The sequence below is a fragment of the Phascolarctos cinereus genome, unplaced genomic scaffold, assembly GCF_003287225.1.
Source record: "Phascolarctos cinereus isolate Bilbo 61053 unplaced genomic scaffold, phaCin_HiC Scaffold_726;HRSCAF=1367, whole genome shotgun sequence".
Taxonomy (NCBI): Eukaryota; Metazoa; Chordata; class Mammalia; order Diprotodontia; family Phascolarctidae; genus Phascolarctos; species Phascolarctos cinereus.
Window position 1 is genome coordinate 311,539,831 of NW_027556098.1, and position 25,924 is coordinate 311,565,754.

Below are 25,924 nucleotides of genomic sequence, written 5' to 3' on the forward strand. Positions count from 1 at the left end.
GTGCACATGGCGGACAGTCCAGGGGATGCCCATTGGATGAGAGGTCTTGGGAAAGTTGAAAGCGGTTTCCAATAGCAAGTCATTCCTGCCTGTCCTCTCCTTGTCTGCCCTGGCCAGACTCACTGCACACCACATAGAAACATAACCTTTATTGCACACGGCGCTGGTTTTTTTTTCATAGAAAAAGGTATTAACACATAAGCATCTGCAAAGTGAAGCAACTCCTGGTTTTCTTGGAACAGTAAAATCGCATGCAATGTCTTTGAGATTTGGGATTTTGGTCTTTGTCCAAACCAACTGAGATCAGGCTGGGGGGAAAGAGTAAGTAGGGAGTAAGGGAGAGAGGGGGAAAATCGCTGAGTCTTTGTGCCTCTTTCCTCAAAACAAAGTGAGAGAAATATACGTGTGCGTATACACACAGATGTGTACATGTGCACACATATGTATCTAGCTTGCCTATATATGTGTATATACATACATATATACACATATATACATATAGTGTATGTTTGTGTGTTGTGTGTATGTGTGTGTGTTTGACCTGTAGTCAGATTCTTTGTGCCCTGGCTTCATGAGAAGAAGAAAATAGTTTCATTTATACAAAAGAGTTCTATGTACAAGAGTCTGTGAGTTGGGGTGGGTTTTTGCTGCTGCTGCTGCTGCTGCTGCTTCTTGGTCTTTTCTTTTTCTGACAGTTTAATATAAATAATGCGAGAAAACAGTTTGTGAATGAGGGGGACTGGGTGGCGGGTGGTCCTGGCTTGGGGGTGCAGCTCCGCCTCCTGGTGGCCTCTACACCAGGGTATAGGACTTGGAGTAGGCTCCTGCCCCCTGCTTCTGAGACCTCCCTACCCCCGACGCGCTCATCTCAAGAAGTGAGTCCCTGGAGCCTCCCATTTTGGTGTGGGGTCCTGCAGCTCGAGGCGGCTCAGTGCTGGGGGCTGGGGGAGCAGTTGCAGTGGTGGTGGCTGCAGGGGGGGGTTCGACGGTGGGGGGCTGTTGGAGGTGGGGGGGCGGTGCCGGTGGGTGGGCCCGGCATGGCCAGAGTCCTCTGAGGTAAGGTAGCTGTGGAGGCTGGAGCCCCAGGGTGGGGGAGGCCCAGGGGCTTGCTGGCAGGGTCCAGGGTCAGATGTCGGGCCTGGCTGTGGTAGGTCCGGGCCATGTTTCGGATGGAGGCCTCACGGGGTGGGACCACAGGGCAGGGCTCGTGCCCATCAGCCTTTCGGAAGAAGGTGTCCGACTTGACATACAGTGGTAGGTTGCAATATTCACCTGGAATCACAAAATCACAAAATCTTAGGGCTGGAAGAACCTTAGGGGCCTACTGGTCTAAGCTCTTCTCCAGTACAACGTCGCTCCTATTATATCCCTGACAGACTGGCCATCTGGCCTGTATGAATTCCTCCTGTGACTGGGAGCTCACTATTTTTAAAGATACTGTAATCTTTCTTATGTTGAGTGGAAGCCAGCCTTCCCATCACTTCAAGCCTTGGCTCCTAGTTCTATCTTCTGGGGCTCTACAGCATAAGCTTCTTCCGTACAACAGCCCTTTCGTCTCTCTCTTCTCCCCAAAGTCTTCTCCAGGCTAGACATCCCCGGTCTTTTTATGTTAAACAGTTTCCTGGCCCCTCGCCACCTAGGTCAACCTTCTCTGGGCACTCTACAGTTTGCCATGTGATACCTGGGCGTGAACCCAATACTCCAGCTTTTACAGGGGACAGAGGATACAGCCAGTGTTAAGATCCTTCTGCTTTGTCAAAAAAGGGGCCCTGAAATTTGAGGTTCCAAAGTCTAACCCGCTGGACCCTGGCATATACAGCTACTTCCCAAGGATCCCTATGTGGACTAAAAGACTTTCAGGATTACTAGCAGTGGCACTTTTATACTGGATTGGATTTCCTCTCAGCCCCCAGCATACTTTGGGGCCTGAACTATGCCCTCAGGGAATCTACTTTTATTCTAGCATAAGCCTTAGTGGAACATGATTGGGAAAGTAAATTTGCTGACTCCACCTCCCCCTGGTGGTCCCTGGCAGCTCCTCCTCCTGGTGACACCTTGTAAAGCACTTAGCACAGTACTGGCACTGGCACATAGTAGGTGCTTAATAAATGTTTGTTTCCCTGTTTGTATCTCAGCAACACTATTTTGTAGGAGTAAGGAATTGGAAACAAAGTCGATGTCCATTGATTGGGAAGTGGCTAAACACATTGTGATGAAGAGGTTGTTGTCAGTCAGTAACATCCAACTCTCTGTAACCCTATTGTGGGGTTTTCTTGGCAAAGATACTGGAGTGGTTTGCCATTTCCTTCTCCGTCTCATTTTACAGATGAGGAAACTGAGGCAAACAAGGTTAAGTGACTTGCCCAGGGTCACAAAGCAAGTAAGTGACTGAGGCTGGATTTGAACTCAGGAAGATGGATCTCCCCGACTCCAGGCCTGGCATTCTATCCACTGTACGACCTGGCAGCTAGATAGCAGTGGATAGAGCACTGGGCCTGGAGTCAGGAAGACCTGAGTTCAACTCCAGCCTCAGACACTTACTAATCGTGTGACCCTGGGCAAGTCACTTAACCCAGTTACCTGAGTTTCCTCATCTATAAAGTGAGCTGGAGAAGGAAATGGCAAACCACTCCAGTATCTTTGCCAAGAAAACCCCAAATGGAGTCATTAAGAGTTGAAGAATTGGACAGGACTGAATGACAACAGTGATATAAAAGGACCAGGATTCAAATTCCAGATCTGCTTCTTACTTATTACCTGTGTAACCTTGGGCAAGTCACCTTGAATGAAATCTGTGTTTTATTTATTTTTTAACCTGGAAAACAAAGGGTTGGATTCTATGTCCTCTAAGGAATCTTCCAGGTCTACAGCTAGGATCCTGTGATCTTTAATGTCCCTCAGAGCTCTAAAATCCTATGGCAGTGAAAAGCACCCCAATACTAGGATAGTTCAGTTGTCAGGAGGCCAGATGACTGTGCTACTTCACTCCCTGGCCAAGGGACAAAGAAACAGGTTTCTTCCTTTTTGGGGAGAACCTTTTCCCGTGCTACACACCTTTGGACCAAGACAACAAATGCTTCTATCTGGCCAGGCTGATGTTCACTGGGTGTATCCGGGTCTGGCTAAGGGCTCCTCTGCTCAGGACACTCCTACTGCCCTCCCCCTCAACACTCAGTGGGGAGGTCTCCCACTCACTTTTGTTGGCACGGTGTGGGATGGGCACAGCCACATTCTTGCCCCGGTCACTGTCTTGAGGCTTGGGTGGCGAGGCAGTGAAGCGGCAGATGCCTGGCTCAGAGGGGGTGCTCATGGAGGTCATGCTGTCAGCATTCTCGTTGGTGCCTGTGGTCATCTGGTCTGAGGAGCTGTCGGAGATGAAGCACTCAGTGATCTCAAACTTAGCGTGCTGCAGCTGCTCTTCCAGCTTGGCATGCTCGTAGGCTCGGGCCAGCTCCTCGTAGGTGGAGGAGGCGCTCTCTGTGGACACCATGCTGTTCCGCCCTTTGTCTGGGGGTGAAGAGGCAAATTAGGGCAAGCCAGAGAGAGAGAGAGACAGAGAGAGACAGAGGAGGGAGAGAGAGACAGAGACAGAGACAGAGAGAGAAAGACAGAGAGAGACAGAGAGAGAGACAGAGAGAGAGGAAGAGAGACAATGACAGAGACAAAGGGGGAGGGGGAGAGAGACAGAAAGAGAGATCGAGAGAAACACAGAGAGAAGAGAGAGAATGAAAGAGAGAGAGGAAGTGAGACAGAGTGGGGAGTAGAGGGAGAGAGAAAGAAAGGAAGAGAGAGAGAGAGAGAGAGAGAGAGAGAGAGAGAGAGAGAGAGAGAGAGAGAGAGAGAGAGAGAGAGAGATCTAATTACATCGCACAGTGGAAAGAGCAATGGAGGCAGAAAATCTGGGCTTGTGACCAGGTCTGCCTTTTTCTAGCTGATTGTGGGAAAGTCACTTAGAAGTGAAAAGTTAAGTAACTTATCATAGTGATGTCAGAGACCAGATTTGAACCCAGGTCTTCCTGCCTCCAAAGTCATCTTCCTATCTACTATCCACTATCCAACATAACACGCTGCCTCTCTCTGGGGCTAATAGTGGGCAACTATTAGTGTAGTGGAAAGAATATTGATTTTAGAGTCAAGTGAATGAGGTTCAAATCTTGGCCATGTTACTCACTATCCATGCGACCTTGGTCAAGTCCCAACTCTCTCTGGGTCTCAGGGTCTTTAAAAGGATGAAGACAGAATAGATGAAGCATCCTTTAGAAGATTCTAAACCTCACGATCTATTATATATCCTCCAGTTCACTGGGCTTTTGTGGGAACTGAATTAGCTAAAATGTATGAAGTACACTGGAATTCTAAAGTGCTACAGGAATGTGAAATTGTTGCTGTTATTGGTGTAACCTTGATCTTGATCTGATTAACAAGGAAGGCATCCTTCAGCACAGCCTGACCCCTGCAGATGTGAGGCCATAAAGTGTGGACAGCTCACAGCCACCAAGGACGGCTCTTGAGAAGGTGCTGGGGGTGTCAGAAATGGGATCTTGGGGTGTTAGGGGCTGGCACATTTTGAACGCTTGAGAATAGGGAGTTACCCCTGGATTACAGGGATAGCAGGATGTAGTGGAAAGCAAGACTCAGAATTGAAAGAACCAGGTTTGAGCCCCTAAGTTCTGTGAGTGGAGCAAGTCACTTAATTCCTCTTCGTTAAACAATCTGGTGCATGATATGATTATTAGTATTATTGATTATAAAAATTTGAATTTCTTTGTCACATTAAGGTTTACACAGTACCTTCTTACCAGCAGCCATGGGATGTAGAGATCCCATCTGTTATTGTCCCCATTTTACAGATAAGAAAACTCCACTTATTAATACAGATTAGCAACTGTCCTGCAATTTACCCCCCTAGAAGATTGTCTCTCTTAAAACTTAACATACGTCAGGGACCTATGATTTCATCAGTGTGGGAACTCCTTCCACTGAGGAAAATTACACACAACCCATCCATAGTCTCAGAGAGCAGCCTGCTGTCCAAAGAGGACCTTGCCCACAGTCACGCAGCCACTAATAGTCAGAAGGAGGATTTGAACTCAGGTCTTCTGATTCTAAGGCCAGCACATTGTGCTGTGCTACCTCTTACATAAATGAATAAAATAATTTTTACTACTGTTGTCGCCATCATTTTTACTTTATTGTCCTTTTCCCTAAATAGTTTCCCATGCATTTCCCAGAGGTCAGGAGAATTGAATTCTTGATAGAGCCCAGCAGGGAATCTTAAGCCCTTAGAGGTTAAGTGCTCAAAGTCATACAGGGAAGGGGCAGCTAGGTGGTGCAGTGGATAGAGCACTGACCCTGAAAGTCAGGAGGACCCCAAGTTCAAATCCAGACTCAGACACTTACTAGCTGTGTGACCCTGGGCAATCACTTAACCCTGTTTGCCTAAAAGAAAAAACAAACGAACAGGGAGTTGGTGCCCCTGCTGGGAATAGAACACACAATCGGCTTGTATGGTTTTTGTTCTTTTCCCCTGGAGTTCATAGATGCAGAACTGGAAGGGAAGAGACTCTGGGGTGAGGATGCAGTCATGGGTATGTTGCAGTAATGGGGCTGAGGAATCAGGACCCACCTGTGTCCTGGGAGAGGCTGGCACTATAGCTGTCACTCTCAGTGACAGTGATGCCATGCTGGGATCCTACAGTGCGCCAGTCAGAGGTGAGGGTGCGGGCAGGAGTGGAGGCCTGGCACTTGGTCAGTGTCCATTGGCTGGAGTAACGATTTCGGGTGCTATGGGCAGACTTGACATTCTTCCTGGACACAGGGTCTGCACAAAGAAGCAATGGGAAGCATAGAGGTTTTTTCTTTTCATGGCCTATACTGAGGGCATTTTGTTTAGGGTTAGAGGGGAAGAAGTAACCTTGGAAAATTCATTCTGGATGATCTTTTCCTAGGTTCTTGCTCCACCCACCCTGTTGTGAAGGTCGTCCCACTTGTGGAGTGGGCACATCAAGAACCTTGGGGTTGGGGTGGGTAGGCAATAGTTGGAAATTCTTCTCCCTGCCTTAAAACCTTAGTGACTCTACTTCTCCCTCCTCCCTCTTCTTGCTCTTCTTGTGCCCTTCCCTTCATTTTGTGGTCCCTAAGGCTCTCCTTAAGTCCTGAACTGTTGTTTGGGAGGAAGCCCCAAACCTCTGGTCTGTCTTAGACCACAACGGCTCTGAGGATGGGAGAGCAAGGAAGGGAGAGAGGTCAGGGGATATACTGATGACCGAGCCAGAGTCCCAAGGGACATGGGAGGGAAGTGAAAGGGACAGGAGGGCAGGGTTTCCCACGTACTGGTGCCAGGCCGGATATCAGACATGTCGATGAGGGGCCCTGTGTTCTGGATGAGGGCAGGGTGATGCAGGGAGACCCCTGTGCAGAAGCTCTGGGGATTGACAGCCTGGCTGAACTCTGTGTCTGTCACTGGGATGGTGGCTTTGTCGTCCCCTGGAATGAGAATAAGAATCACAATCCTTGATTTGTCAAGTCGCCAAGCATTTAGTAGGTATTTACTATGTTCCGGGCACTGTGCGAGGTGCTGGAGGTACAGAAAAGGGCAACTTTGTGTCTTTACCCCAACCCTGTGGAACAGGTAGGGAGGGATTATTAATCCTTCAGGATACTGAGGCCCAGAGAGGTGTGACCCTAGGTCACACTGCTGTTGGTGAACCTGGGCCTGGAACCTTGGTCCATTTCTACTGGGCCATTAGTAGCCATGATACCACAGAAGTCATTCACCTCTGGTGACAATACCCAAACGAGGTCAGAGAATATCTTAGGTTAGAAGGTGGAGATGAGCAGGGAGTCACAGCTGGGCCCCCCAGAGGCCTTGCTCACCCAGCTGTTTGATACCCTCCTTGTCCTCAATCAGCAGCTGGACCCGGGGGATGTCAATGTGGAGCCGAGGGCCTTGGGGCGGCCCCTTCACGGGCGTGTCCAAGCTTCGATTGCTTTTGCTATGGAGGAAAGGAAGGATGCCCAGATAAGAGCCATCTCAGTAGGCATGGAGGGAATGTTGGTCTGTTAGAGAAGGTGATGGTGCATGGACTGGGCTGTGTGTCAGGTAGGGGGCAGCTAGGGCCTTGTGCCCTAGTCCTGTGAAGGAAAAGAAGGGGCCGGGGTCCCCATGCTCAGCAGAGCTCTCCATCCCAGCTTTATAGGAGTGTAGGGAATTTGTTCACTCACCTTATCAACATTTCTGCTAAACTCTTTGCATCTGTAAAACACAAATGATAGAGAGAGGTGCTGAGTGAGGAGGGAGGAGGGATGCTGAGGAGTAAAACTGGTAGAGGGCTTCAGAGTCAAGGAGTGAGGTCCCTGTAGGGGGCTCAGGGCTGGGTGGATTGATGGCCTTCATCTTCCTATGTGGGGTGTGTGTGTGTGTGTGTGTGTGTGTGAGATGGCAGAAGGCACATAGCCAGAGGGAGAGCCATTCATGGACAACCAAAGAGAATCCCAAACCCTGTTCCAGAACTTCTCCTTCCCCTCCTATGCCTCTGTCCCAGATACTCCCAAAGACCAGCATGGGTTTTATGTTTGACTTTCCCTTCCTCTTCTCATTGGAGACATGAAGGCTTGAAGATGAGGAGGGCTTAGACAAATCCACAAACCATGTCAAGGCTCAGATGACTAAGAGTTGGATAAAGAACCCTGATTAATTTTTCCTTCCCTTGGGGAGGTGAATTGGATGCCCTCTGCCCCAGCCCCACCTCCATGTATGCCACAGGCCTCGCAGCCCTAGGGGGAGAAAACCTCAAAGGTCCAAGCCCCTTCTACCTCGGAGTCGCTTCAGCCTTTTCTCCTTCCTTTTCTTGCGAATGATGATGAGCAGGGCCACCCCTAGGGTGGCCAGGATGACAGGGCAGGCGATGGAGAAGAGCTTCTTCACGTCATCCCCCTCTCCCTGGGCTGACTTGATGGGTGGGATGGTGCCTAAGACAGGAGGACCAAGGAGGGCTCAGACAACGGGGCTCAGCTAGGCTGAGGTGGAGCAGGTTCTCTGTCACGTAATAACTCGGTGCCCCTCTATAGATGGCAAGTAAGGATTATAGAGCACCGGGCTGCGAGTCAGGAAGATGTGAGTTCAAATCTGGCCTCAGACACAGGTTAGCTCTATGACCCTAGGCAAGCCACTCACCTGTTTGCCTCACTTTCCTCATTTGTAAAATGGGGATAATAATAGCACCTATGTCCCAGGACTGTTGTGAGGGTCAAACGAGATAATAATCGTAAAGCTCTTAGCATAGTGCTGTATAAATGTTAGCTAGTATGATTATTATTACTTCCTAGAGTTGTGAGGATTAAATGAGATAATATTTGTAAAGTGCTTAGCACAGGGCCCTGCATACAGCAGTTTCTCGTAATCTCTCATTCCACTCCTGCTTGTCTTCTCCCCTCTTCCTATCCCCATCTTCCTATGACTACCTTTTTTCCTGTGCTTCTCCATCAGAATCTTAGGATGGATACCCCTTTTCTTTGGGCCCCACGGTTCTGGAGATGGGTCGCTAGAGCTCACATTTATTTCCTACTTTGAAGTTCTCAAAGCTCTTTCCTCATAAATGTTCAGCGAGGAAATAGCATCAAAAATTAATAAATTGATGATATTAATCTTATCTTACAGATGAGAAGGCTGAAACTCTGATAGATGAAGAAGCTTACCCAAGGTGACACAGAGTAAAGGTGAGACTTGATCTAGAGGCATTTAAGACCTTGCTCTTCCTATCGCTCACGTCAGCTGTGAGTGGGCTGGCTCTCTTGCCAGCCAATGGGACCTAATGAGGTTGGTCCAGAGAAGGGGTCCTGCTACGCTAAGCCATTTGCTATATCTAATTGCCAAGTGATGGCCCTACCCTTAACCAAAACCTGCCTCCAAACTCACCTTCTTCAGGAAAACTTCCTGGCTTAACTCAGCCCCATTTTGTTTGCTCCTTTATTATGGGACTCCCTAATAAAAGCATTTGGCAATACTTGGTAGGTTAATATGACCTTTTTTTTTTTTGCACATTGACCTTCAGCTATTTCCCTATGAGGGTCACAGGTCATAGATATAGAGCTGTAAGGGATCTTTGAGGCCAATGAGTTCAACCTCCTCTGAGACACAGAGGCATTCAATGACTTACTCAAGGTCAACCAGCCAGGAAGTACCTGAGGCAGGCTTTGAACAGTGGAAGGAACACTGGCTTTCCTCATCTAGAAAGCAAGGGGCTGGACTAGGTGGCCTGGGAGGAGTCTTGCAATTCTAGTTCTATGATCCTATGATCTTATCTAATGTCTTCATTTTACAGATGAGGTAACTGAGGCCCAGAAAAATAAAGAGACTTGTCGGTGGTCACACAGGTGGCTGTCCATCTCCAAACCATGCTGCCTGCCCTCTGTCATTCTTCCGTCCCCCACAAGCACTCAGACTCTTGTCCCTGGGACCCTAGCCTCTGATAGGTGGGATTTTACCTGATTTTGCCCAGAACTTGGTCATCATGCCACTTCTTGGCTGTCTCCAAACCATGCAGCCTGTATTCTGGTCCTCTACTGCCCTGCTGTCCTATATGTCTTGTCTTTCCTATTAGATTGTAAGCTTCTTGAGGACAGGGACTATCTTACTTTTGTATTTGTATCTTTGGTTCTTAGCACAGTGTTTAGAACATAATAAATGTTTAATTAATGCCTATTCATGCATTCAAGTGGTACAATGAGTACTTGAACCCAGGCTCACAGACTTCAAAGCCAATCAGCATCGTATCTACTACACCATGAGTGAATGTTCTGTTTCTTCTGTGAGACAAGGACTTCCTCATAGGCATAGCCTGGATTCCTCCTTGTGATAACATGATCCTTCCCTTACTTTGAATAGAAATTATCTACAAATAGAAATTATCCGTTCTTACTACTATATATTAAAGCTATTCTGATGCTATAAAAATCCCAAGACATAGTCACTTTCCTGGGTGGAAAAGGAAGCTTAAGAAAGACCAGGTTGTAAAAAGCTATAAATCAGAGCTGGCAGCTGGGCCAGAACAGATAGGAAATGTCCACTGGCCTTGGTGGTCATTCATCTTCAATGCTTTGCAAATGGGTTGAAACCTAATGTAGGCCAGGAGCAAGAACTTGGTGGGTGGTCTGCCTAACAACCATGATTGTGATGCCAGAAATTGAAAGTCTTCTGGATAAAGAACCGTGGCAAGGACTAACTGGAGGACTTTCTCTCCCATTAGATTGCAAGCTCCTTGAGGGCAAGGGATGTCCTTTGCCTCTTTTTGTATCCCCAGTGCTTAGCACAGTGCTTGTCAGGTGGTAAGTGATTAATGAATGTTTAGTAACTGATTCTCAAAGGATCATTTAGGAGGACTAGACTGAGGTCAGGCTCAGATGTTAGATGTGAACCAGGAGTTAAGCTTCATCTAAAGTTTCTAAGATCTAGGTTGGCAGAGATTATCGAATCTGACACCGTCATTTTATAAATGAGAGAACCTTGTCTTGGAGCAGAGAAGTGACTTGCCCAAAGTGGCAGGGACAAACTCAGGTTTTATAATTCCAAATACAGAGCTCTTTCCACTACAAACACTACTTTCCACAAAGCTGCTTTGCCAGGAGACAAAGAAAGGATTAGGCTGAAGGAGCATTTGCTATGCCTTTGTCATTAGACTGTAAGCGCGATGAGGGGAGGGCCTGCTCATCATGAAACTTTTTCTCTCATTGGCTATGAACCTAGTAAACTTGTAGTAAATGTGTGCTGATTTGGATAGCTTTGTAACCGAATAAGCTTGTATTTCTTTTTAATTTTTTCAATCCGCAAGTATTTATTAAGCGCTTATGTCCCAGGCACTGGGGATGCAAATGCAGTGAATGAAACAATCCCTTCTTGCAAGGAGAGATAACAAGTACATGAAATATATAGAGAATAACTAGCAAACTTTTATTTCCTTCAACAATTCCTCATATTATATGTTTTCAAGGTCTCTGACTATAGTTACTGTGCTCCCCTGGATGTATTGCAGCCTGTCAATGTCTCCTTGAAAAAGTATGACCTAAACTCAGTACAAGATTGCAAGTATGATATGAGAAGTGAAGGGTGTGATGGGATTCTTATTTCACTTATTCTGCTAAGCCAATGTTTTCACACGGTTATATTTTATTTTACTCTTTCAAACATGAATTCTTCCTCAGTAAAATTTTTGTTAAACCTTGACTATGTCTCAGTTGAATTAAGGGAAAGAGAGATTGCTGACTGATATTCAGCTTAGAGAATCAGGGTGCACATTGGGGCTCTGGGGAGTGATGATGATAGCTAGAGAAGAGAGGAGGCCTGTAGGGAAGGGGGGCTGTGAGGTTTGGAAGTGGAAAGTAGGATTTTCCCCTCTCCCTGGGGGTGCTCCTCTTCATCCCAGGCCAGGTGTCCCCCCTTAGAGGGCGTTCCGTTCTCTGTGTGGCCTGCCTGGTGCTGCCCCATCCCCAAAGGGTCACCCCTCCAGCCGGGGGGCTGAACTCACTTCCATCATAGTCCAGCGTTGCAAACTGAGTGGTCTCATTGCCGCAGCCCGCGCTATTGCAGGCCCTCATACGTAGCTCGTACCAAGTGGCTTCTCGAAGTTCTGCCAGGAACACTTCCCCTGAGCTGTTGGCCCGCAGGCCCTGCCAGGCCCACGTGCCCTTGGGCCTGTACTCCAGCAGGATGGACGTGATGGGGCAGCCCCCACTGCTCCAGCCCTGCAGGTTGAGTCGGGCGTGCGTGGAGTTGATGTGGGTGAAGAGGTGCTGGTCTTTGCTGAAGGATGGTTCTGGGTGGGGCGGGGTGGGGAGGAGACCGAGGAGTAAGGGGACGGGGAAGAGGGGGAAGGGAAGGGTAGGGTTAATGTGGTCTGGACCAGCCCCCTGGTCTGCCCCCAAGGTGGGTGTTCCCCTGGGGGGATGGTTGGGACCTTCAGGTCCCTCCTCCGCCTCCTCCTCCTCTGATGGTGGCCCCAGGTGGTTAAGGGGTGACAGGCAGATTGGGGTAGGATTTCCATAGGGAGCAGAGGCAGGGAGAACCACAGAAAAGTGGGAAGAGATGGAGAGAAGGGAAGGGAAGGGGAAGGGAAAAGGAAAGAGAGAGAAGGGGAAGGAGGAAAAGGGAGAAAGGGGGAAGAGGGGGAGGGGAAGTAGAAATCTTTTCCCCAACCCCAAAGTAGAGAAGAGGGATTGGTTTCTACCCAACTCTGCCCAAATAGAAGCTAACACTAGGGAAAAGAGGCTGACCTCCAAAATTGCCTTCCTCATCCATCGCTGTAGCCTCGGCCCCCATATCCAGCCCCTGCCCAGGGGCCCTCTCTATTTTCACCTGTTCCTGTTATTTCATCTTCCCTAGAATTCTGTCAGCTTTCCTCTCTCTCTAGTCTCCCCTCTCTTCTCTGGATCTATCCTCACCTGGATCTAACCTCATCCACTGGTGTCCCCAGTTCTGGGCTCATCCTTTAGCCACAACCTTGACCCCTCTTGTGCCAACCTTGGGCTACTTCCCTATCCTGAACCCTCTGTGCCTGGATGAGTCCCACCAGCTTATGACTCCACCCATCCCACTTCCCAGCCCTGGTCCTCACCCCTCCCGTGGGTCTTGGCCTCGATGATCTCGCTGATGCGCCCGGCGCCCACGCTGTTCTTGGCGGCCAGCTTCACCTTATACCAGGTGCCGCACTTGAGACTGTCCAGTTTGAAGGAGCGCTCACTGGAGCTGATGAACACATCCTTCCACTCCTCACTGTTGTCCACAGAGTACTGCAGCACAAAACCTGGGGGAGGGGGAAGGTGATTAATGCTGGTCAGTAGTGGGGTCTGGGGAGGTCCACACCCCAACCTGACAGCAGGAACTGGGATCCTGACGGGGAGAGGAATAGGGAGGGGCAATAAACAAATTAGATAAAACTTTTTTTTTTTAAGGCAATTGGGGTTAAGTGACTTGCCCAGGGTCATACAGCTAGTAAGTGTCAAGTGTTTGGTCTGAGGCTGGATTTGAGCTCAGGTACTCCTGACTTCAGGGCCAGTACTCTATCCACTGTGCCACCTAGCTACCCCTTTTTAAAACTATATTTTATTTTTTTTTGGTGAGGCAGTTGGGGTTAAGTGACTTGGCCAGAGTCACACAGCTAGTAAGTGTTATGTGTCTGAGGCCAGATTTGAACTCAGGTCCTCCTGACTTCAGGGCCAGTGCTCTATCCACTGCACCACCTAACTGCCCCTAGATAAAACTTCTATCACCTATATCATAGATTAAATTAAGCCACACTTGGGAGTAACTTATGTCATTCTACTACGTTCTTCCACGTGCTTGCCAAGAAGGGCTTCTTATTTCTCTCCATTCTCTGCATACGTTTTGCACATTTTCCTGTCTCTATGACCTTTGGTTGGGTTGCTCCCTTTGCCTGGAACGCCCTCCTCCCACCTCTCCACCACTGAAATCCTATCTGGATCCAGCTCAAATGCTACCTCTTCCATGAAGCCTTCCCCCCATTCCTTATCTCTCAGTTCAGAAATTACCTCTCCCCTTTATACTCAAGTGTTGACATTTAAGATGTATGAAGGGCTTTATACATGTTATCTAACGCTCACAACAACCTCGTAAGATAGGCAATGTGGATACAATTATCCCCATTTTGCAGAGGCTCAGAGAAATCTGGTGACTTCCTCAGGGTCACACAGCTAGTAAGTCTAGGAGCTAAGTGGGATTCAAATTCAGGTCACCCCTTCTTCCAAGGCCATATAATTTTGCATAATAGTTAAATATGCACCTTAATCTTCTACTAGATTGTAAGCTCCATGAGGGAGAAGATGGATGTGCTGGAGCCAGTTCAAACCAGAGAGCTGACTGTTAAATTTTCAATTTAAGCATTTATGCTTTGGAAATCTGTAAAGGCTACAAATTAGGTTTTAATTTATTGTTCTATTGATTGTCTAGACTTTAGAAATCAATGGAGAGAATGTTAATAATGCAGAGTAAACTTAAAAGTATGTCCTTTCATCAGAGTTTTTTTTTTTGAGAGTCAGTTATAAAAACATTTACCACTACATCCCTGACTGTGTCTTATCTCAACTTTGTTATCTTGCCCAGCACAGTGCTCTGCAAGCAGTAGATGGTTAATAAATGTTTATTGAATTGAATTGGATTGAATTGAATGTAGAATTCTATCTGGGACTCAGGAGCCCTGGGTGGGAGAAAAAGGAAGGGTTGCTAAGTTGGTATGAAGAGCCTCTGGGAGAGTCTCCTGGCAGCTGAACAATTACAGAAATACAGGCCTTCATAGTTAGGGATCTTAGAGGGCATCTACTTCAACTGACATCTGAATGAAAGTCTCTCCTTAACATGCCCGATAAATGGCCTAGAAGACTTTGCTTGATGTCCTCCAATGAAGGGGAACCCACTGCTTTTGGAGGTTACCCATTCCCCTTTGGGGAAGTTCTAGTTATTAGGAAGTTTTCCCTTACAACAAGCTTAAATTTGTTTCTTTTCTAGTTCTACTAAGCTCTTTTAGTTTTGCCATCTGGGGTCAAATGGATAGAATTTAAGCCTTTTGCCACATGAAGGCCCTTCAAATACTTGGAGCCAGGTAGCATGTCCTTCTTGCTGTGAGAAGAGGACATTGTAGGCATGAAGGACAAAGGTGTGGAAACAGAATGTGGAGCGTCTGGTGTGAGGAATAGCAGGGATAGATCGGCTCCATTAAAAATAGTCTGCAAAGGGGAATGATGTTTTTATATATATATATGTAAAGGCTGGAAGGTGGGTTGGAGTCAGCATGTGAAGGTAGCCAGGAACCCACAGACCCTCTCCTTTTTCTCCACAACAGGGCTCCAAAGCTGCATTCGATTCAACAAACATTTATCAATTGCATTGAAAGAGTCGGTATTTGATTTGTACGAGGAAACCACTGAAGTTTACTGAGACACGATCAGAGATGTTTTAGGACTGTACTTTGGCAGTTGTGTGTGGGATGGGCTGCAGGGGAGAGACCTGAGGCAGGGAGACTGATGAGGAGTCTCTTGAAATAATCCAGGGAAGAGGTGATGAAAATCTGCACTAGCATGGTAGTCACGTGGGGATGGATGGCAGAGATGTTGGGGAAGTAGAATTGACGAGATTTGGCAACTGGATATTTCAGGGGAGGGAGAATGAAGAATTGAGGACGACTCCAAGGTTTCAAGCCCGGGTGCCCTTGGCAGAAAGAGGGATGTTCCCTATGACCTGAGTGCCCAGCACTGAAGGGACTTCATGATAGTACCATCCTTTTGGGGCTGGGTCAAGCACTTTCAGAAAAGGCCCTGATCCATGAGTGTAGACATCTCCCAACTGGCCCTTGCGTAGCAGGGGTCCTCTTCCCCCCTCATTCCAAGAAGCTGGTTTATTTTGCAGCTAATAATAAGAAAGGGGTCACGTTCTTTGCTCCTTAGGGACCCAGAACCAAAACTTTTGATGTAGCCTTGCTAGTCTGGTTGTAATGCTAAATGTCCCACTGAGCCTAGAACCTGACCCTCTTCTTGAGGGTGGTGATGGGTGTACAGAGTCTATCTTGTCCCTGTGTCCAAACTCCCTCCTTCTGGATCCAGTCCATTCCTCCTCCCCCCATCCACTGGACTCCCTCCTTACCTCGAATGGTGCTGCCCCCGTTGTCCCCTGGGATCCAGGCCAGAGTGATAGAGGAAGCAGAGGTCTTGGAAACAGTCAGTCGGGGCTGATCTGGAGGTACTGTAAGGGAAGATTCCAGAGCCTTCTCAGACTTGCCCCTACCACCCACGGCTCACCTCAAAGAGTTAAATCCAATCCCCTAGTTGGCTTGGCATCTCCAAGATGTTAGAATTTCTCTTTGAGTGGTAAGAAATAACTCACGAGACTTATCTCGCTGCATAAGCTGAATTGGGTTACCTTGGCCTAGGTCAGCATCCCAAGACTGCTTCTCCATGGGTTTACTCCAACCTTCTCCCCCAATACTTCCCAAATTCTGAACAATTTTGAGCCCTCACAGTTAAAGGCTGGATCCAAGATGGAGAGGGTGGGAACATTTTAGCATCGCCTATCTCTTTGCATGCCAGGCTTCCCTTCATACTTCCATTCTTCCCCATCTCCTTTCATTCTTTCTCCATTCTAATCATAGAATCATATATTTAGAGCTGGAGGGGACCTTGGAGGTCATTTAGCCTTTTTACTGACACCCTAGGGTACTGCCTAAGGCAACTTAGCAGAGTCAGAATCCAAATCAAGATCCCCCACTTTACAATCCAGCTCTTGTTTCCAAAATCTGTCTCTGTTCCACCCTGGGACCCTGCTTCTTTTCCCTCCTGGAACTACTCTTTTCTTTTCCCCACGGTCTTCAACTCCAATCCTCCGTGGCCAGGTCATGCCTCGGTGCTCTCACCTTGTACCAGCAGGTTGATGATGATGGTATCAAAGCCCCAGGTGTTGGTGGCAGTACAGGTGTAGTAGCCAGAGTCCTCGGCCTTTACTGAGCGTAGCACCAGGGTCCCATTGGTTTGGATGAGCCGATGCCCATCTACAGTCACAGCAATAGCAGAGTCCTCACTGTTGGTGGGGGACAAGATTAACAGGGAGCTGGATTCAGAATTCCAGACAAACTCTTTATCCCTTAGTAACTTCTTTCCCCAAGGCTTCAGGGAGGGTTTGAGGGGGAGTAAAAGGAGTGACAGATGGAGCCCTGGTCAGGAGTCCGGGATTCTTGGTTCTCACTTAGCAACCATACAGTCTCTATTTCCCTGAATGCTCAATAGAGAAGGGACTCCAGACAGAGAGACACCTGGGTGCACTCTGAGAGAGAAGATGTGGCATTGTATGAACCTAGGGTCTTATTTATGGTTTCTTGGGAAGGGATATGGTAAGGATTAAGTCAAACCCATGTTTAAGGATTCAATGGTCACTTGCCTGTCCTTTGTCCATTTGATGGCTGGGACAGGTTCCCCCACTGAGGTACAGGGCAGCCGGACATCTTTCATCCAGGGTGTGGTCACAGTACCTCCAAATGAGATGATCTTGGCAGGGGCTATGGGATAAAGAAAGGTAGGTTCTAATTTACCCATTATTACTTTATCGTTTTAAATTCAATTTCATTTTATTTTCAGTTCTGAATTCTCTCGTTCCCTCTCTGTCTCTTCCATTCATTGAAAAGGCAAGGAAAACAAAACCCACTACAAATATATATTATGAAAAACAAATTTCCTCATTAGCCATGTCCAAAAAGAAAGAAAGAAAGATGAAGAAAGAAACAGAAGAAAGTACGTTTCAATTGGTACTCTGAATTCACCAGCTTTCTATCTGGAGGGGGACAGCATGTTTCATCATGTGTCCTTTGGAAATGTAGTTAGTTACTGTGTTGCTCGGTTACTAAAGTCTTTCAAAGTTGATTATCTTTACAACCTTGCTGTTACTGTATAAATGATTCTCCTTATTCTCACTTCACTTTGCAACAGTTCATAAAGTCCTCCTAGGTTTTTCTAAAACCATCCCCTTCATCATTTCTTATAGCACAATAATATCTCATTGCATTCGTGTCCCATAACTTGTTCTGCCATTCCCCAACTGATGGACATCACCTCGGTTTCAATTCTTTGCCACCACAAAAAGAGGATTAGTACTTTTTAGGGCTCTCTTTGCCTGACCACTACCACTTGCCCTGTGACCTGAAGGAAGGATATTATTGGTGTGTTTGTGTGTGTGTGTGTGCAGATATGTGGAATATGGAATGATGCTTCTTGAGACAGTTATTTCAGTTCCTTGGCCAATAAACCAGAGCAGTCTCTGCAATGCAGAGAACTGGATGTGTCATAGTGCTTGGGTCCTAGACCCAGCTATGCTTTGACCTAGATGTATGATATAATGTAATCCCTTAGACTTAGTTTTTTCATCTGTCAAGTGGGGATACAATTTAACATCCCTATCTCATACAGTTGCTAGTAAGAATCAAATGACAAATAAAGATTCCTTAAAAAGTATAAAGCACTAACTGAATAAACTCTAATACTTCAGTTATCATTGCTTTCTTTGACAGCTGTGGGTATTCCCTCTTGCAGTACAGATTCAAGATCCTTCCATGCCTTAGTATATATAGGCTGTCTTCATGATTCTACTGCCACCTCCACTTTTTCACTTTTCACTCTCTTCTCAACCTTTCACAATCTGGTTTCAGAATGAATCAAGGTCTGATGGCTTTTTCTCAGTCCTCCTCTCCCTAGACCTCCCCATAGCTTTTGTTGCTGTTAGCCACTGTAAAATCCTTTTCTATACTCTCTTCTCTCTTGGCTTCAGCAATATTGAAAGGGAAGCTGGGAGGGGAAGGAAACTATCTATGTATAGTACACATAGTATATATGAAACTATCTACCAAGCTAGATCTCAGGAAGAAAGAATGTAAGAAGGTTATAATGTAGGAATAATGATAATAATAATGATAGCAGCTACCATTCATATAGCACCTTAAGTATTGCAAAGTGCTTTACAAATGTTATCTCATTTAATATTCCTAACAACTTTGGGAGGTAGCTGTTATCCCATATTCACAGATGAGGAAACTGAGGCAGGCAGTGGTTAAGTGATTTTCCCAGGATCACACAGCTAGGAAGGATCTGAGGCTGGATTTCAATTTAGTCTTCCTAACTCCAGGTCCTACTGTATTGCTTAATTGTTCATAGGAGACAAAGTCCAAGAAAGGAGATGGCAAAAACCATACAGACTCAGATGTCTATTAAAAACACACAATGTATTGGTAACAAGAAAATTGAACTAGAGATCCTAATGTAAGGAGGCAAATTTAACCTCATAGGTATAACTGAGATTTAGTGAGACTAGACTTGTTTTAGAACATGACTCTGAAAGGGTAGACTTCATTCAAAATAAAGAGAAGAGATATAAGATGTGGTAGAGTACAATGTAAGTATAAAAAGATACACTCATGTGAGGAAGGCCAAGCACAAAAGAAGGAATGCACAGTGGAGAGCACTTGGGTGAAGACTAAAGGAGAGATATGCAGAATCAATGTTGTCATTGGACTATACAACAAACATCTGGACAGAAGGAGGAAATAGATAAGGAATTCACGAAACAGATCACAAGTGTGTATATAGTAATTATGAGAGGCTTCAATTATTAAGTAGGTTATCAATGAAACTCTCCTCTCTCCTCTTCTCTCTCTCTCTGTCTCTCTGTCTCTCTCTCTCTCCAAAGCAGAAAGGCTAGTGATTTCTTGCCTTGCTTTAATGATAATTTCAACTTGAGGAAGAGGGAAGAAGAAATATCAGGAAATGTTATTCTGGCCCTGTCTCTCACCAATGAGTAGGAACTAGCTGTTGAAATAGAAATGATGAGACCCCTAGGAAAAAGTTACCATCCATCTTACTATTTGTCCTAGAGAAATTGAGGAAGACTGGGCATGGTTTGACAAGCTCCCTAGCTTTTGTAGAATTCAAAAGGTTCAATGAAAGGGCAGGTAGGATTCCCTGGTTTCAAATTCTATAGAGTGATTCAGTCCAGAAGGGATGAGAAACTCTCAGAATTTACAAAGACATAAGATTTTTTAAACGTTTGTACAGAAGATGGAAGGAAAACAGTGTCAGGAGTGCTGGTGCTCAGAATGAGCTGAATCTAGTTAAGAAAGCTAAGGACAACAAAAAGCTTGTTAAAACATTATAACTGGGGCAAAAAGGAATCAAAGAAGGGTGGTGCCATGGCTAATAGGTGATCGGATGGTGAGAAGGGAAGATAGAGAGGAAACACTTTGTTTCTTTTTTTCTGTAAATCTCCAAAGTCCTACTCTGATGTCTCATTACGTCATGGAAATGACCCTGGATTCTCAACTGGTATGCCATTGGAGCTCAAGCCCTGGCAGATGCTACCATGAGGGAAAGGTTTCAAGTATGGTTGTGGTGACAGTTGGTGCCTGTTGTCCAAGGCTAGCCTAGCTAAGAACTGAGATACTCGCCACTAGTGAGAAAACTGGGTAATTAATTCTTTGGCCATGGCAACTCATGAAACAAAGACACAAAATGACCATTAGTTCTTTATCCTTTTGAGTGATGGTAACAAAAGTAGGTAGATAGCGGGTAGAGGAATGTAATTTTTCAAGTATTTCTAAACCACATGGCTGGACAATGCGCTCCATTGGTGTCTACATTTTAGCAAGAGATGGAGACCGTGGGTCTTTTAACTTTTAATGTGTCATAGATTCTTTGCCAGTCTGGTTTTGTTGCCTACATTCAAAATAGAAGAGAATACTAAATTTCAGTTAGAAGTTTAGCAAAATTAGTGATTTTTTTTCTATCCAAGCTCATGGGCCCCTTAGGAGGTCCTTTGATCTGAGGTGAAGAACCTCTGATCTAGAGGAAGGCTTCACACAGGTTGAGTAGAACTCCTGTTGAGTATTGATGGAAGGAGACAGAGAAATGTCAGCACATGATGAGAAGCATGGATGGGTTGTAATCTGTATCACTTGAGAGAATATTTTCAGTATTTAAGGACCCTTTAAGGCTCTGCTCTGCTCTGCTACCACCTCCTCAATGAAGTCTTCTGTGGCCTGCTCATTTGGTGGTCATCTTTTCTTCCTCAGATCTCACTTACCATCACTTTTGTACTTTTCTCATGTCATTACAATTATATTATTTTGTAATATCAGCATTTATGTATTATCATATCCTCTTAGAGTATGAACTTTATGAGGACAGGCACCTTATCTAAACTTTGTATTTCCCCCAGGACTGGATGCACTGGACATAACAGGTGCTTAATAAATCTTATTGAAATGAACTGAATTCCCTTCCCTTAGAAAGGAGAGATTATCTAGAAAAGAGTTGTGAGGAGGAGGGGAAGTTGTCAGGGACCAGATAAGAGTATTTGGGTGGGTGGGTGGGGGTGCAGTGTCCAGCACTCAGCATAGCAGCTTGAATGTATTAAATGCTTAATCAAAGATGGTTGAATTGTTTGACAAAAGGGTTGGAGTTGGCCCAGGGAAGTTATCCTTGGTTGTCCTAGGCCCCAGGCCCATGCCTAGAATGCCCTTCCTCCAGTTTAGCCTCTTCATTTCCTCTGGCTTCAACTCAGATTCCACTTTCTCCAGTCCCTCTAGCTGCTAGTGCCTTCCTTTGCCCTATTACCTTCCATCCACTCTGTATGTATCTAGTTATTGATATGATCCCCTTTAGAATGCAAACTCCTTGAGGGCAGGAACTGTCTTTGCCTTACTTTGTATCCCCAGTGCTTACACAGGGCTTGGCACCTGGCTGACTCAGAGCTTGTTTGTACTGTGTTCTACTTTCCGCTTTGAGGATGGAGATAGGACTGGGAGGAGGGCTCAGGGAGGCTGAGGAAGATGTCTCATGACAAGGATAGGTCAAAAGTGTAGCTATTGGAGTTGTAGTCACAGACCGAGTGTGGGAGTAAGGATTGTGGTGTTTGATGTTTTTCAGTCACATCCAACTCTCTGTCACCCCTTTTGGGGTTTTCTTGGCAAAGATACTGGAATGGTTTGCCATTTCTTTCTCCAGTTCATTTTGCAGAAGAGGAAGCCGAGGCAAGAGGGTTAAGTGACTTGCCCAGGGTCACACAGCTAGTATTTGAACTCTGGTTCTTTGGACTTCAGGGGTGGTACTCTATCTACTTTGTCACCTAGCTGCCCTTGGGGGTAAGGACTCTTAAAATGGGGAATTTCTTTGGATTCTCAACTACCACTCAATAGCTGTAAGTGAATGAATGAATAAAAAAAATTTATTATACATGTATAGCCTGCATTAGATTGCATGCCATCCTGGGGAGGTTGGAGGGAGAAAATTTAGAACTCAAAATCTTATAAAAGTGAATGTTGTAAACTAAAGATAAATAGATTTAATAAAAAAATTTAAAAAACCACAAAAAGCATTTATTAAGTACTTACTGTGTGCCCTATCACTGTGTTAAGTACTGGGGATATAAATACAAGTAAATGAGAACATTTCCTGCCCTCAAGGATCTTAATATTCTAATAGGAGAATACAATCAACATAGGAAAGTAGCCAGGGAGGGGCATCTTGGACAGGGAATTTGGAGGAAGTAGTTACTGTAGTCATGTCCTTTCCAGGAAAGGTAGTGTTGATCTGGTAACTGTTCTGAGAACAAGAGTTGGAAAGGGGATATGGATGGGGTGAGGGTGGGTGCCTAGCATGTGACCTTGGCCAAGTCACTTTCTTTGTGGCCTATGTCTTTCCTAATCTATAAAACAAGGGTATTGGACTAGATATTTTATAAACTGTAACTGGTACCTTCCAATTCTGGTATGTTACAGCTTACACTATTTGGTGAAAAGCAGTGTAAAATGCTCCCATTCTCTATGGTGGGGAGATCAGTCCTGGGGAGACAAGGCTGGGTGAGGTCAGAATGGTGCCAGATATTCAAAATGTGGAGGACTGGGTTGGAATGAGGCCTGGGAATTGAAAAGAGGGGTTCAAGACTCCAGCCCTGCCAGGTTCTGTGGGAGATGGGAGTTCTGAGGAAGAGCAGCAGCCGGCCACGGGGTCGGAGCAGGTGGTTGTGAGGGATTCCTAGAGTCAGGGGGCAGCAGAGCCTCACTCTTCATCGACACAGGCAAGGGCTGAGCTCCAATCAGCACAGAGATGGTTTCTGGAACAAGATGCTTGTGGAGCAGGACAGACAATGCCTTCTGTATATGAGGAAGGCTGCTCAGGCTGGGAGCTGTGGGGGGAGGCTGGTGTGTGTGTGTGTGTGTGTGTGTGTGTGTGTGTGTGTGCACGTGCACGTGCGCAGGGGAAGACTGCCTGATTTGGGGTTTCTGAAACTTTCTACAGCAACATTTTCCACCCCTCTCTTTCCTCTCCCAGATAATCCTTACCCTTTCCAGCTGGCTCGATAGTGACCTTCTCACTGATGTTACCCCGGCCAGCAGAGGTGACAGCCGCTACCCACAGCATGTACTGCTGCCCTCGATTCAGATGAGCGATCCGGTAGAACAGCTGCTCTGGACTTGTCTCGTATTCACTGGGGGCCTGGGTGGAATGGATGGGGTGGGTTGGGATAGGAGAGGAAAGAGATTAACAGGGCTGATCACCTAGGCCCCCAAACCTTTGACTTTCCCATCTTTCCTGGGGCATAGAGGGCACTCAGCTAGCCTGGAAAGTGTGTGTGTGTGTGTGTGTGTGTGTGTGTGTGTGTGTGTGTGCATGTGTGTATACACTCCTCAAGACAGGCATCCATCTAAGGTCAACCTGTCCTGTTTGGAATTAGTAGGGGTCAGAACCCATGGGCACTCAGCCTGGCCTGCTTAGGTGAACTGAGTTAGGGGATGTCTTGATGATGCCATAGTAGAAAAGCCCTAGATCTGAAGTTGGAGGGCTGGGGTCTCTAAGGTAGGATATAGGATCTCTAGAATTGGAAGGGACCTCAAGTGATCTAGTCCAACCCCCTCATTTTATACTAAGCCCAGCTCCTCTGATTCTGCTTTTTTTGCATAGTCAGTGTGACCTTGGCCAAGTCACTCTCTGCCCTTATCTGTAAAATCAAGGAGTTAGAGTCAATGATCCCTTCCAGCTCCAGAGTCTTTGATCCTATGAGGCAATGACAGGCACACCAAATTCACCTGAGTGACCCCTGACCAGGGGCCTGTCATGGTCTCAGGGCATAAGGATAATGTGTGTAGGTGCATGGTCTAAAAAGTGTGTGTGAGGAGAATGTGGAGAATGGGAATTAAGAGATCTCCTTTCAGAAAAAAAGAGCTCAGAACTCAGGACAGCGGTGGCTGCCTCATTCTACATTAGAACTACGTCCCTGGTCCCACCTTTTAATTACTACCCTTTCATTTTTCCAGCAACAAACCTTTGGAGGGGAAGAAACAAGGAAGGGAAAGGAGAGGTCCTAGCTCAGTAGCACTTTCGTAATTATTTTTAGCTGCATTATAGATCTCCATAGACATTCTACATATGTTATATATGTACATGTATACATACATATATATATATATATATATAAACCAAATGACAGTTTTGACAAGTTGCCAACAAAACAATATCGGATCCCAGTGGCTTTACCAGTTGCTTTGATGAAAAGATTATGTTGCCTTGGAAACCAGTGGCTCAGATATTGAAATGAATTTGAGAAGGAGCTTTTGATAAGCACCAGTTTGCAGACCTCCTGTCAACCTCTTCCCTGGCACAGGCGGGATGGGTTTCATTTTATTTTATTTTTTGGTCAGCCACGGGGAAGGGAGAGGAGCATGGCGCCAGGGACCCTTTGAAATTGGCGCAGAGGGCTTGGGGGGGGGACCAGCTCAGGGAACAGATGGGGGTAGTAGGGCCAGAGGGAGAGAATAATTAGTTGTCTCTGCAGTCACAGCCTCTGGCGCACGCACATGGGCACACGTGCAGACCTAGCTTGGGCACATTCACGCGCGCGTGCACACACACACACACACATACACACACACACACACACACACACACACACAGAGCCTGGGCACAGACTGAGATGCAGACATGGTCAGACATGCATTTACTGAGAGATAGACACCAGTGAGGTGAGGGTATGGGGGGATACTTTCCATGCTCCAATTGTAAAGGTAATTTCCTGCTCAGCTGCCTAGGCACATACATGGGCCAGAGCCTCCAGCCTTAAAGGACCTAGTGGATTTTGAAAGGGGGAGGGAAGAGGAACACAGTTCTTTTGATCTGAAGTCCTCTTTAGTGGCCCTGGTGGGTAAGTCCGGGACAAGACCAGTCCCCGCTGGCCTCCCCAGTGCTGGGAGGAGTTCCCTTGCTGCCTCTCTAATGGGGAGCGTGGCTTCTGGCCCAGAAGGGCCCTGCAAAGCAGGAGGCAGGCCTGGAGGTGCTGCTGTCACATACGTGTACCTATGTGTTTCTGAATGTTTGCATATTTGTGTGAATAGATGTATCTGTGGGCACACATGTACCTGCGATTGTACAAACATCTATATCCATTTATTTGTGAGTACCTGGAGTCCTGGGGTGGGGAACCTGTGGCCTCGAGGCCACATGTGGCCCTCTAGGTCCTCGAGTGCAGCCCTTTGACTGAATCCAAACTACACAGAACAAATCCCCTTAATAAAAGAATTTGTTCTGTACAACTTGGACTCAGTCAAAAGGCCACATCCAAGGACTTAGAAGGCCACATGTAGCCTCAAGGCCACAGGTTCCCCAGCCCTGAATTCTAGACCCTGTCTGTGCCCAGGTTAGAGAAAATACAGATGGCTTGGGAAAGGTAACAGTAGCAGCTCACCCAGATCCTGGCTGTTCTGGCTTTGACCGGAGCTTCCTTTCTTATCCTTGAAATTACCTTTCAAAGCATCTGGTTAAAACTCCTGTATCACTGAGAGCCACTCTGGCCCTACCCTGGGTGGCTCTGTTTCCATTTGACACAGCTCGGCAAGTAGATACATTCATGCACATGTACCATATACTTCTGCACACACTTATCTAATACACTCACACACTCAGAGTCATATGTACGTTACCTCACTCCCACATACACATGGACTCCAATATATGCTCACATTGACTTAACAAAGACACATAGAAGCCACTGGCACCTGCCTCAATGGTTTGAGGTCAGTATCTCCTGACTCAGTTGCTATCTTGGGGCCTAAGAAGCTCAAGTCCCAAATGGGAAAGATTCCTGCTCTCCAGTCCTAGGATTTTCCACATTGTGTGTGGTGATGGTTCTGTTAATGAAGAGGATGTTTTCTAACTATTTACTTGGTAATTCAGAAAAGGCAAAAATAATACAAAAGGCACAGGGAGGTGGTCTGGGACCTGGATGCATTTGCCATCACTACTAGAGGGAACAACAGAAGAAGACAGGGTGTTCTGGGTCCCCAGCCCTCTTGGCCCCACATGGAAGGAATCATGCCTGTGTCTTTCCACAATCGCC

General features: G+C 46.4%; 1 protein-coding gene across 1 annotated transcript in view; it reads right to left on the minus strand.

The window, feature by feature from the left end:
- Positions 1-134: 134 nt before the first annotated feature.
- DSCAML1 (DS cell adhesion molecule like 1) overlaps positions 135-25,924 on the minus strand; it is a 519,489-nt gene continuing 493,699 nt past the window's right edge. Inside the window, 14 exon segments of the mRNA XM_020989670.2 lie at positions 135-999; positions 1,001-1,272; positions 3,196-3,507; positions 5,627-5,821; positions 6,334-6,486; positions 6,877-6,995; positions 7,225-7,255; positions 7,816-7,971; positions 11,523-11,810; positions 12,609-12,797; positions 15,647-15,745; positions 16,413-16,576; positions 16,934-17,051; positions 22,878-23,031. Coding sequence (XP_020845329.2) covers positions 793-999; positions 1,001-1,272; positions 3,196-3,507; positions 5,627-5,821; positions 6,334-6,486; positions 6,877-6,995; positions 7,225-7,255; positions 7,816-7,971; positions 11,523-11,810; positions 12,609-12,797; positions 15,647-15,745; positions 16,413-16,576; positions 16,934-17,051; positions 22,878-23,031 — 2,457 coding nt within the window. The 3' untranslated portion in view covers positions 135-792.